This window comes from Aulostomus chinensis, chromosome 21 (genome assembly GCF_037954235.1).
Source record: "Aulostomus chinensis isolate RoL2024-O1b breed Wild chromosome 21, RoL_Achi_v1.0, whole genome shotgun sequence".
Classification (NCBI taxonomy): domain Eukaryota; kingdom Metazoa; phylum Chordata; class Actinopteri; order Syngnathiformes; family Aulostomidae; genus Aulostomus; species Aulostomus chinensis.
In genome coordinates this window covers 20,795,395-20,808,416 of record NC_141340.1, presented here as the reverse complement: position 1 = coordinate 20,808,416, position 13,022 = coordinate 20,795,395, and the positions used below count along the sequence as shown (strand labels likewise).

At 51.5% G+C, this 13,022-nt stretch overlaps 1 protein-coding gene across 6 annotated transcripts in view; it reads right to left on the bottom strand.

The window, feature by feature from the left end:
- svila (supervillin a) overlaps positions 1-13,022 on the bottom strand; it is a 42,135-nt gene that overhangs the window by 15,235 nt on the left and 13,878 nt on the right. For 4 of the 6 annotated variants that reach the window (XM_086190853.1, XM_086190856.1, XM_086190857.1 and 1 more), the window contains 7 exons: positions 11,013-11,816; positions 9,801-9,835; positions 7,119-7,183; positions 6,503-6,639; positions 4,186-4,486; positions 2,164-2,653; positions 1,186-1,321 (listed from right to left, as the gene is read on the bottom strand). In XM_086190853.1, coding sequence (XP_086046979.1) covers positions 1,186-1,321; positions 2,164-2,653; positions 4,186-4,486; positions 6,503-6,639; positions 7,119-7,183; positions 9,801-9,835; positions 11,013-11,816 — 1,968 coding nt within the window. Of the gene's footprint in view, positions 1-1,185; positions 1,322-2,163; positions 2,654-4,185; positions 4,487-4,847; positions 4,944-6,502; positions 6,640-7,118; positions 7,184-9,800; positions 9,836-11,012; positions 11,817-13,022 lie in introns of all 6 variants that reach the window. The other 2 variants (XM_086190859.1, XM_086190858.1) reach the window with 2 other exon arrangements.

Sequence of the window (13,022 nt, the reverse complement as noted above, 5' to 3'; positions counted from 1 at the left end):
AATAAACAAGCGCTCACATCGTTGAGTCAGCGCGGCATCACTGAGGAGCCACCCTATCAGAGCAGAGGTTCCCTCAACAACAAAATCAACAACTTCCACAGGTGTGGAATGTTGGTTGGTGTTACGGATGGCGCCCTGTGACGTCCATGCGCTGTCACCTCCTTCTCCCTCGCCTGCCTCCACCGGCCCCCGGAGCCAACCCTGCGCTCTGACTGGCCTCCTCCCCAGCCAATCCAGTCAGCCAGTGGCACGTGGGAGGAGTCAAAAGGAGAGCGGGGCCAGACACCGGTGGCGACTTTGCACAGTGGCGGACGTCGTCCCCCGCGTGGCTCCATTAAGCAATAAAGCAGCAGCTTAGCGTGATCCTGAGATCGGGTTCGTGTGGTGTGGCAGTGAGGCGAGGCTGGTGAGTCCCTCCCATTCGTGTTGGTTTGGTTTACACTTTTGTTTCCTTTCTGTGTTGCCCTGCGTGGCTGGTCGCTCCGGAGGAGTTGTGTGTATTTTCTTGTGGTTAGCGCCGGGTTTTGGCCCTGCGTGGCCGCAGGTCCTTTCATTTTCTTTTGCTCTGACATCACACGTGAACGCACACGACATCCGGAAGTAAAACTGCCCAGCTATAACAGCACCGGATATTGTTATGTCTCCTTGTCCCTAACCGAGCTGAGTCGTAACATTTGGTGGGATCACACTCGTGACCTGGAGCTGTTGAGGAGGAGTCAGAACCGTACGGAGGAGGAGCTCGTTTTAGCTTTGCTGCACTCAGACAGTCGGACCAGCAGGACGGAACCATCATGAGGAGTGTAGCAACAAGAACAGAGGTTCCATTATGAAGCTCTCATGTCTGAGAGGACTGGGAGCACTAGGGGAGGTCAGTGCCCTCTGACCCAGTACAACCGCCCCTCTATGACCCAGTGAGGGGACGTCCTGTTCTGCCTCGGGGCTCCGCAGCACCGCCAACAACAGGATGGAGCTTACAGTGAATAGACGCTGCCGGCTGCATCCGCCACACCGACCCAGGACGGACGCCAGAGTGCCACCAGTTCACATGTGGTTCTATTATGTCATCAGTCAATAAAGGTCGTGGTCACTGGTTTACCCGCCACACCAGCACACTGCTGCTCAAATGTGACATAACTGCACTTACGTAAGTCTTCACGTGTTGTCGTGCGTCCGGCAGTGGCTCACCTCTCTTTGATGGACATGTGTTTGGCCGTCATCACGTCGCCCAGCTTGTCCATCTCCACGGGCTGGACCGGGCCGCCCGCGGGTCCGCTCTCGTTAGTCTCCCTCCCAGATGGCACCATGGTGGCCTCCGGCAGCTCTGCAGCGACCGGGAAACACAATCAATAAGAGCAGCTCATAAAGCAGCAGGCGTTCCCGGGCCGACCCCCCGTGACCTTCTCCTGCCGTGAAACCTGCTAAGCAAGACATTTCTGTCAGGTTCCTGGTCAGGGAAAGGACAGAGGATCAAGCGTAGTCATTGTTCCCAAAGCGCAGTCTAGGCAGCACAACCAGCGTGGGAGGGAGCATCTTTCATGTCGGGGGGGGCATGTTTCACAGCTTCAACCTCGCTGCTGTAACCAAATAACCCACGCTGCTCGCTAAAAACACACTCTGGTCGCAGTGCTGCTTCCTGTTCTTTGTTCATCCGTCCAGCGCCGACGGCGACTGGTTTCAATGATCTCAGAGTCTAAGCAGAGATGATCCAGGTCCCTGCAGCTCCCACTGACGCTGCAAGAGACCTGATGGCGGTTTAGGAAACTGAAGAAACGCTTGATTACAGTCGAATCATCTGCAGCGAAGTGTGGATGAAACTCAAGAGCAGCTACATGCTAACGTAGCTGAAGTGAGAACGACGAGCGATGGTGCTGAGCAGGCATGACGTTCACGATGTCATACAGAGAGCAAAAGTTCAGCATCTCTACACTGAGAGCCAGTAACCAGTGACGGTTTCTTCCAGACTCGTTGTTCACGTAGTTTAAGATGTTGATTCCAAGCCAACATGCAGATATCAGGTTCAAATGATGGAATTTGCTACATTTTCAATAAAATTTCAAATTCAATAAAAGATGAGGGAGCTTTGAGATTGAGAAGAAGCATTAACCTCCGACACAGGGGGGAGTCCTCCGTGACATAAAGCTGCGCCCCGCCACCCCTTCTCACCTCCACTGACCGCCCGGCTCCTCAGGCTGGCGGGGGAGTGCACCTCCTCCCTCAGATGGCCCCTCTGCTCCTGTCTCTCCTGCAACGTGTGGCTCTCTGAGCTCTGCACAGCTCCATCCCCCCTCCCTCTGGGCAGCCGCTCCTCTTCCCCCTCCTCTTCCTCCCTCCTCTGTTTCCCACTCAGCGGCTGTGGCAGCAGCGCTTGTCTGACACCCCCATCAGGAGAAGGCAGCCTCCTCTTCCCTCCTCCCAGATCTGCTCCTTCCTGTCCATGGGCTACGGCCCAGGACGGCTGACTCTGGTGGACCACAGCGTCTCGGGACGTCCAGGCTGGGCCACCATCAGAGCAGACGGGGGTGGCCTCCCCCCGAGGTGCTGCTCCGGTTATGTGGATGTCTCCTGCATGGTCGCTGGACACTGTGGCTCCTGCTCTCAGAGCAGAGGAGGACGAAGACGGGAGCTCGAACCGTGAGGCTGAACCATTCTGAAGCTATTGAAGAGGCAAAGACACAGACAGACGTGGGTCAGTTGGCCACGGAGGATGAGAAACAACACACACACACACACACACACACACACACACACACACACACAGCAGAGAATCATGCTGACTAATCAGCGCCTGCCTGACTCACTGCACTTCCTGAGCATCAAAAGGACAGCATTTCTGGCTGGTCAGACTCCGCCCACATCCCAAAGCCATGCCAACTAACACACGCACACACACACACACTTCTCATGTCATTCTTGAGGGAACTAACCTGACACTTTTGTTGTGTAATGAATGACAAGCAACAGTTTCCATTCAAAGTCCCAACAAATCTCATCTCCTCTCTTTGCCTCCAGCCAGTCGATGACACGCCACCTCTCTCGTCCGTGCGGTGGCGAGCAGAGCTGAACTGCTTCTGCCTTCTGCTCCTCCACTCACACTGGCAGCTCTCGAGCGCTGAGCCGTGCTGAAGTGCAGCTGCATCATCACCAGCCCTCGCCATGACGGCGACCTCACTGACTCACCCCTCACCCAGAAGCCCAGCCATGCACTGCACATTCACAGTGAAGTCACACCACACGCGGAGGCCCCCCCCCCCAACAGCGACGCCATACACACGGCACGTGATGTTCTCAGAAACACAAGGTCATTTCTGAGAAGTGCTCCGGCCGCGTCAGCCTCGGTGTGTGATGGCGGGACGGGAAGCTTACTGGTGGGAGCACTGGTGGACTCTCACATCGCTGCAGTTCATCATGGCTGCCTACGTCTGACAGCTCCTGGAGCACAAACACGCACAGGCTACAACACGCGCTTCATGGATACTCTGCTCTAAAACTCTCCCGTTACACCTCCATTTGCTCCAAACTGCCACCCAACGCATGACGAAGCATCCTGGGGAGCTGCTGGGGTCTGAGTCAACATCTACAGGACCGTCAGTCCTGCCCCGGGAGTCTTTGGACTAAAGGAACCTGAGCTACATTCATGAATGTGAGGGTTCTAACAGCTCGCCAACACTCAGCAAACATGCCTGGCTGCTGCTGTGGTTGACTGGGCGGAGCCACAAACGCCTCCGATAAGCCCAGAATTTCTATGACAGCCAAAGTTCATTAAACCTGGTTCTGAAGCTTCAGAACTGTTCTGCCCTCACAAACGAGTAGGAGGGAGGGAGGAGAGGGAGAGGGAGGAGAGGGAGAGACAGAGACAGAGGGAGGGAGAGAGAGAGAGACAGAGGGAGAGAGAGAGAGACAGGGGGAGAGAGAGAGACAGAGAGAGAGAGAGAGAGGGAGAGACACAGAGAGAGCGAGAGAGGGAGGAGAGGGAGAGACAGAGAGAGGAAGAGAGAGAGGGAGGAGGGAGAGACAGAGACAGAGAGAGGAACAGAGAGAGAGGAGGAGAGAGACAGAGGGAGAGAGAGAGACACAGAGGGAGAGTCCATCCTTGACAGAGGCCTGGGACCAGTTCCAAGTTCCAAGTTTTATGCAGGATGAATGTTTTTATCGCACCACAACCCGAGCGATGACCTCCCCTCCTACCTGCTCCATGTCTCCCAGTGTGATTGGCTGGGTCTGGTAGCGAGTGTTGTTCCTGCGCTGGCGTGTCTCCCCTCTGGTGCGAGTCACCCTGGTGGGCGGCTGAGCCAGCCGGTTGAACAGCGCCATCTTCTCGGCCAGGCTGAGTGTGCACAGGTCCGGCTCCTCCTGAACCTGGTGCTGGTCTTTCCCCTCCATAGCGGACTCTCGCTGGGATTCCTGGACCTCCTGGATGTCCCGTGGGTGCCGGGCCTCCTGCGCCTGCTCTCGGGCAGCACCGCTGTGGTGAAGGGACGCCTGCAAACTGAGGACGACACCCAAGAAACGAAGACATGGAAGAGCTGCAGACTCGTGGGAAGCTCATGCGAGCAGCATGCTGAGGCCGAGCTGTGCTCAAATAATCATGCCACTTAAAACCAGATGTTACACATGCAAGGTGAGTCGGCCACGCACACAATTCTGACATCAGGTGAGGTCATGTGGTCCTGCCAGTGAGCAGGGCATGTAGTTTCCTACACAGCCCACAGGAGGGCACCAAAGCCTCACAGAACTGTGTACTAGGATGTCAATCGTTTGATGGAAAACCCTGTCACACATCAGCCGTGAGCAAATCACTCATGTTAGTCCCACTCTGACTGGCCGGGGCCAACGTTGGTGCAGTGTACCTGAATGGAGGGAGGGAGCTGGGAACTAGGGTGGGGCTAGAGAGGCGTGCTACAGCAGTATGAACTGTCACAGCCTGTGGCACGTGAGTGGGAACACTACAGTCATCGAGAAAGAACAGACACACACAGAGAAATGAAACAGACACAGTGAAGGATGGCTGGGCCGGCACGGCGAGGCACGACTGATGCAGCAGAGTTTGTCAATAGAAGTTCAGCCAGATTTGTAAAACCTCAGAGCGGTGCAGTTGCATTTAGAACAACATCACGAGCCGTCCATGTCCCTCCTGCTCAGGATAATCTGGATGTCGGTCTTCTAACCGGACTCGTGAACTGTAGTCTTGTGTGTGAACTGACCCTTTACAGCGCATTCAGCGTTGTTGACGACAAGAAAAACTTTGTAGAAACAATTTCAAAAAAACAACATTACGAAATCTTTTTATCCTGTAAGTAACATGTTAACACACGTGGGGGCGCTCGACAGTGTGTCAGGAGCGACTGTTGCTAGGAGGAAATACAACAGCTCCAGCTCCGTGATTGGTTGGCCAGCAATGAAATTTAATATAATTTATTGATTCATTAATTAATTGCTAACGTCCTGACAAGTTGCTCAGTACTCTTAGCAGTACCACTAACTAGCTGGTTAACAGCTGATCCGCTGGTTCACAGGGGCTCCTGCCGGCAAAACTGACTTTCCTGCCAGGTGAACGTTGTCACTTCTGTCAGCGAGGATGAACTTTGTCTTCAAACGGATTTAAATCATTCAGGAACGAGCAGCTAGTAATTCATTCCGACCCAGGGAGGAGGAGCTTGTCCAGAGGCTGTGTTGGTTTTCAGGGAGGCAGTTGCTTCTGTTTTGGTGATAACTACCCCCCCCTTAGCCAGTGTTATTGCTCCTTCAGAGCTGGAGGAGTGCAGGTGTGTTGATGGGCTGGAGGGGTCTCGCTTTACTACAGATATTTGGAAATCAGCTTCCTGACCAGCGGGAGTTCAGCCTGGAACCAGCAGCCCAGCTGGCACCTCGAACCCATGACCTCAGGTGTTCTACACACAGCAAGTCATTCAGCTCCTACAGGATAAAACTGACACATGAGCGCCATGTTGGGGTTTTGGTGCCGCATCTAACGTCTTCAGCCACAAACACTGCTGCTTTCACATCACAGCTTCCTAGACAAGAGACATTTGTCATCCTACGCTACACAGATGATACTACCCTGAAGAAGCCTGCATCTTTGTCACTCTTTCAAAGAAATCCCGTTAGAGCTTTGAGAAAGAACTCAAACACCTAAAACAAACACTTCACATCTTTGACAGGTCTGCAAACCTCAGTGCTGATGTTTCACAAGAACATTCTGCTGATGAAAACCTCTCTACCACGACTTGATTGTAAAAACTTTAATAAAATTATCTTATTTTCACTCTGTGGTAAAAGTACTTTAACTTTGACAAAAATGTTCCACCTCTGCACTGTAATCTCTTCATGGACAGTGAGTTCCACAGTCCTCCAGCTTTGCCGCTAAGCTAAGCTAAGCTAAACTAAGCTAAGCCCTCCTGGCTCCAGGTGCTATTCAGCTCCTTGTCTCACCCACTGCATCGATGCAGCTCTACTTCCAGCATCGTTGGCTTCAGTATTAAAGGAAGCAGGTTCTAAGACTCACGTGGCAGCGATGACAACCTCCTCAGTGGTGACTGGCTGAGTTCTGGACCGGTCCTGTGTCCGCCTCAACCTCCTGTCCACCGCAGCGTTCCTCGACCGTGGTTTTGGAGCCCCCGCACCAATGCTTCGCTCCAGCTCCTGGACAATCATGATAAATCACTGCAATATTTCAGCTGCACAGTAGAAGAAGAGTTGTTGGGTCAAGAGTCAGAGAGGTGAATCATTCTGGCAAACTTGTTCAAGCAAATATTTACGTTCAAAGTGGCAGTGGACTGGTGACTGAAGTAGATTGTCTCACAAATTAGCATCACAACAGACAAATGAACGAGATTGTTGAAACAATACTTCACCCAAAAAGTGTACTTTGCCTTCCAAGTACTCACTAAAAGGAGTCTGGAGCTCACAAACAACGTCTGGGGTGCATTTCACACGGAGAGGAATGTGTGAGGCTCGTTTTATCAGCAGCATCACGGTGAGCAGAGGACAGACTAGAAGAGCAGATCGAGTCCTCGACCAGCACGTTACGTCTAGAATGTTTCCAGTTGGCGGACATATGTGGAGTGTGTATGCATGCGCGTGAAAGAAAAGCATTCACAGGGACTCAGAGTGAAGCTCACCCTAAAGAGAGACCGCTTGGCTGCTACGCTCAGCTTGGCCCGTTCATCCAGCTTCTCTTCATCAGCTACAGAGAGGAAGAGGAGGAAGAACAGCGTGAATTCTGGAGCATGGAGGCATCTCTCAGGAGACATCAGAGTTCTGAAGACGTTCCAGCCAGGATGTGTTGGAGAAACAACTTGAACAGTAAATATGAGAAGTTTCTTCTCCACACTTGTGTTAAAAAGTGTGAGGGGCACATTATTAATTCAGAACATGAGCCCCACTTCATTCATTTTCCATTTGATGCGGTCATCAAATTCACCACTACTGCGCATCTCATCCCTGGACATCAGAATCAAGTAGACATCATCATCATCATCCTCATATTTGTTACTGCAGAATTTTCCATCTGCTTTGAATAACTTTTGTCCTCTGAGCAACAGTTGAAAAGTGTTGTTTAAATAGAATAAACACTGAGAATTATTATTAGTTTAGCAACATCAAACGCCTCCAGTCCTCCGTCCCTCGTTTGCCATTCACTCTATTTGATGAAATAAATTTCAATTGTGTGTCTACGCAGCTGGCGACGTTCTCTGAAACACAAAATCTAATCTTGGACAAAAGCAATAAGATGTTCCGTCACAGGCAGCAGTTGCGCCGCGACTCAACAACCTCCCTCCAGCATAACTGCTGTGGCTGAACAGGAGCGTCAACAAGCAGGCACAACCAAAATGCACTTAACTGTTCTTGTGGTTATGAAAAGTCAACTTGGTCAGTACTTTGTGATGGTGTTGTTTTGTTTTGCACATCCACTTCCTGTCTGGGTGCCGGGAGATGAACCCCGAGGCCTCAACTAGCTTCCCCGGTGAGAAGCATTTTAAAGGAAAAGTTCACCCAAAGAGGGAGCTTAAGTCACACATCTTTTCACCACCGAGCCTACAGAAGGACAGGTGAAGCTTTTGAGTCCTCAAAGCACTGCTAGAGTTCACAGGAAGGAAACGCAGCAATTTTTAAACCTGCAAAATATACAAACAAAACCACAACATTGCTCCTCGCTGCTGGTCTGAAGTCATGCTAGCGTCCTGAAGCCTCCATGTGCCAGGCTGTCCACTGCTTCCACGCTTTCAGCCAAATTCAAATGTCTGATTTTTGCCTTTATGAATAGAATTTGGGCTGCACGGTGGTGCAGTGGTCAGCACTGTGGCCTCACAGCAAGATGGTTCCGGGTTCGAGTCCCGGCTCGGGCGTGGGATCTTTCTGTGTGAGTCTCCATGTTCTCCCTGTGTCTGTGTGGGTTCTCTCTGGTACTCCAGCTTCCTCCACAGTCCAAAGACATCAAGAGGGGACCAGGCTGATTGATACTCTAAATTGACTGTAGGTGTGAATGTGAGTGTGAATGGTTGTTCGTCTCTCTATGTTGGCCCTGTGATGGACTGGTGACCTGTCCAGGGTGAACCTGCCTCTCGCCCATTGATGCTGGGATAGGCTCCACCCCCCGCGACCCTTACTAGTAAGGAATAAGCGGAAGATGACGATGGAATAAAATTTGATTGACTGATTGATTGATTGAATGCTGCAAATGATGCATGTGCTGCTTAGCTTATTAATGATGTCATCATGTAGCTACATGATGACATCATTAATAAAAAGGTCCCTCTTTGTCCAGGAACGTAATAAACAAGTCTAAAGTCACCAGTAAAAGTTCCAGTTAGACTTCAAAACCCTCTGATCCTCTTTGTGGAGTTCATGTCATTATTACCCCCCCCCCCCCCCCCCCCAAGCTCTGATCAAACCCTCCGGGAAGTCACACTACATTCATTTGTGACCAGCTGTAACAATAAAGCTCACAACCACAGCAGCTGATACATTGGTTTTTTTCCCCCTTGCAGTTAAATTGTGCTGCATATGAATTCACTGTGAGAAGGGCAGAAACAAACACAGGAACATTAATCCTCAGCTACACAACCAACCAGCTCATTACCACGGAGGGAGGGGGGAGAGAGCGAGACACACTACACAATAAACACAACAACAACACAAGCATGGAGACGGGCAGCAGAGGCTCATCTCCGGTCCCCTGCCCTTCATCTACTTCTGTTTTCACTGGCAGGCTCACCCTCAACTTGTGTTCAGCACATTCCAGCTTCAATGAGCCTCACAGACTCGCAACGATTCAGAGCTGATTCACTTCAAATGAAACTAACTCAAGTGAACATTTCTACCATCTCATTCGCTCCGTCAGCGAGGACGAGCAGCAGCGGTGAAACCGTGGCGTTCTGATCTTTTAAAGGGTCTAAATACAGATCTTTATTAGCGTGAGCTCATGAGTCACGGCGACATCACCAAACCAAAAACACGCTTGATTCTGCAGTCACACAAACTCCACAACTGCAGCGCGTTCCTGCCTGCGCAAGTACCAGCAACACTGCGAAGGTTCGGTCAGATCCATGGTGCTAATAACAGCCTGACGCTAACTGTGGTTCAACTACTGCACCACCGTGTGTGGAGAGGAAAACTTTACTTTTAGCTGCCATGCGTGTATCACAACCTGGAGAAAAAGCAGAGCCTCACATTTCTTCAACCACTTACTTTGATTCTGCCTGTTCATGTCAATAGATTCTTTTTTTTCCACCAACTGTAAAATATTTCCAACCTAAAATGTCTTTTACAAGATAAGTTGCAGTAAATTAAAACTTACTTACCTTCAGTGGAAGCAAACTCTGAACTCATGCAGGACCTTCAGAAAGTGTAAAAAGAAAAAATACATCAGTAACAAAGCCAGTACCAAATGTGCATGTAGGGGTGAATGGGTGATGACCACAGGACGGAGGTGAGGGGTGACGGGACGGCGCTCAGTCAGAAGCAGTCGCTTGTGTGTGCTGGAAATGAGACAGTGAGTGTTGGGGGGAGAAATGGAAAAAAGGCAGGAGTAAATCAGAATAAGCTGGAGAATTAGACGGCATTAGAGACGTGCCGCGGTCTCGGCGAGCAACTAGCAACAAAGAACAATTCATGCTCTTTTAGTGCGGTCACGTGACGACCACAGCCGAGGCCCAATCAGACGGACCTTTGGCCTTCAAGCTTCCGTGTTCCTTAATGTCATTAAAGTGAGCAGCATGAGTGTGTGTCCCCATATGTGTGCAGGTGTGTGTGTGCATGTGTGTGTGTGCGTGCTATGACCCGCCTCATGGTATTAATGTGATTATGGAAAAACCTGGTTAATAAATCTGAATGTGGAATGAGAGCGTTAGGAGTCCTACATGCACGGTAAGGTGTTTCACAGCGGCTCAGCCATGCCGTCTCACGGCCACACCGGTACCTAGCGGTCTCCTGGTGCTCAGCAGACGTGATGGGCTGCGTCCTAAACCTCTCTGAGGTCGTTCTACACTCCCCTGGATAGATATACTGCCGGGGCCTGCACCCCCTGTCTCTCTCCCCTCTCCACGGGGCCTTGTAGCCTGCTAGTGCCATGTCCCCCTCCACCTCACTGGAGCGGGAGCAACCAAAAACGCACCCAAGGAAAGAAAAAATACAGCGTGAGAGGGAGAGACAGAGAGGGAGAGTAGCAACAATGGAACCGTTAAAAACCCGAGGCCTGAATTTCAGGCAGACCTCTGGCTTTCATGACTGCAACACCATGCAACTGTATTAGCATGCTTAGCATTGATAGCACCAGCATGTTCACTGAGCAGCCAGACGAGACACAGCACTGACAAACAGACGTTACAGGAAGGTTAGTTGCAGCTGGTTAATGCATTAGTCACTGCAGATGAGCAACTCTGCCATAGAATCACTGCGCGTTGATGTGAGCTTAGCACTGGACCTAGGAGCTTGTTAGTCTGTCAGTAGGGGCTAACAAGCAGGTTTGTAGCAGCTAGCAGGTGAGCAGCGACCACGCATTCTTCTCCACCTACAGCTCAGCTCTGCGGCTGGTCGGAGGGGTGGCGGCGCTCTCCATGTAGGAATGTCTGAGCTGGGCCACAGACACCCGGCTGTCCTGATGGCCCTCGCTCTCCCTGACCTCCAGGGGATCCTGAATCTGGTGGTGGAGGTTCCTCTGACTGGGCCCGTGTGGATCCCCAAGATCGGATGCAGTGAGGGAGCTTCCTTGGCCTGCGTGTGCAGCTCTGGGTTGGATATGTGAGGCGGACACACCTTTGTGGACATAAATGGCATTTTCCCGTTCTCTGGGCCTGCCCTCAGCTTCTAGAGGATGTGTGGGGGGCTCCTTGTGTCTGGGGGTCTCAGATGGTTCTTCCCACCTGGATCTGCCTCTCTGTCGTCCGCTTGAAAACTCGACTGTGTCAGCCTGCACCCTGAGGGTCCCCAGCTCCTCTTCCCCCCATCCCCTCCTGGGGTCCTCTGTGCTCCTCTCCCTGCGGCGGATCTCTGAGGGGAGCACTGCCTTCCTACTCCTCAGGAGGCCCTCTGTCTTCACGCCCTCTGACTCCCCACTTTCTTCCTGCTGGAGCTGCTGCTGGGTCCCGGGTCTGGATGGAGCACCAGAGGCCAGGGAGAGATAACCGGGGTAGCTGTTGCCATCTTGCCCCCCTGGTGGCCCGGATCGAGTGAGCTGAGCGTGAGGGTGGACCTGCTGGGGAACTGGTGGGTGCTGGTGGGGAAGTGGTCTGCGGTTCAGAGGAGATTCGTTGGCGTTTCCCAGCTCCGGACTCCTCTGGTGACCTTCCTCCCTCGCAAGTCTCTCCCTAACTCGGATTCTTGAGGAGGACAAAGAGCTGGTTAGCATTTACACCATGTGACCATCATGTGACCATGACACAGCCAACTGGCACAGTAGTATTATGATACTGTCACAGTTGTAGTAGTATCATCCTGTCACAGTAGTTGTGGTATCATCCTGTCACAGTAGTAGCAGTATCATCCTATCACAGTAGTAGTAGTATCATCCAATCACCATCAAAGATGACAAACTAGCTCAACACCAATGGGCAGGAGAGGTCCAACATGCGGCTGTCGTCCCCGTGTGAGCCCCTGTTAGCATGAAGGGAAGTGGATTACTGTTTGTTAGGTGTTGGGTTTCAAACCTCATCAACGAAACCTTGTCCCTAAAACCATCTGGTCGATGTAATTCTAGCTTTAAGGAGCCCAAACGCTGCAGGAGCAAGTACTTTCAGAGGTAATCGTTGAAGTATTTTGAACCTTAACGGTAGCTTTGCTAAGTTCTACCTGTTCTTGCTGCCAGGTTGTGATGACAGTCAGTCTCATGTTTTTCACTGCAGCCCCATTTGATCACAAGTAGGCAAAAAAAGTCATGCGGAATTTTCTGTTAGCATTCATCTACAGACAGCCTCCCACAGTGGCCAGCAGGTGGTGCTGTGCTGTGAGTGAACCTGTGTGTGTTAGCAGGTGGAGTAAAATATGGGTGCAGCTGCAATGATACAGGGTAACTCCTTCAAGTGGGTGGATGTGCTGTTCATACAGGTTAGCATCAGCCCACTGTGGATTCGGAGGGGTGGGATTGCTAGGGATCAACTGTGATCTGTTGCACCACTAGTGGGCGGGGCTGACGTAACAACACGGGATACATGGAGGTCGAGACCCGGTGGACATGAGCTGCCGCTGACCGCCAATGTCTCTCAGGACAAAGACCAATGTGGAAATGCTGATACAGCAGAATAAGAACCGCGGAAGCTGAAAGGGATTTTAGTCTGAAGCAAGAAGCTCGGCTCCTTCTGTCAATGTAGTCCATCAGTTTATCATGTTGCCTGGCAGGGAACGAGGTAAACCGGCTTGGAATGAGAGTTCACCTGATGCTTGGCAGTTAAACGTTGAGTGACGGAGAAAGAAGAGAGAAGTGACTTGAAGCTGCTCGGTTCAGCTTCGTTTCCAAGTTTGTAGTCACTGACATGAAAACCTGCTACAAGCAGCCGACCTGCAGCCTGAGGTTTGACCCTGAAACATGT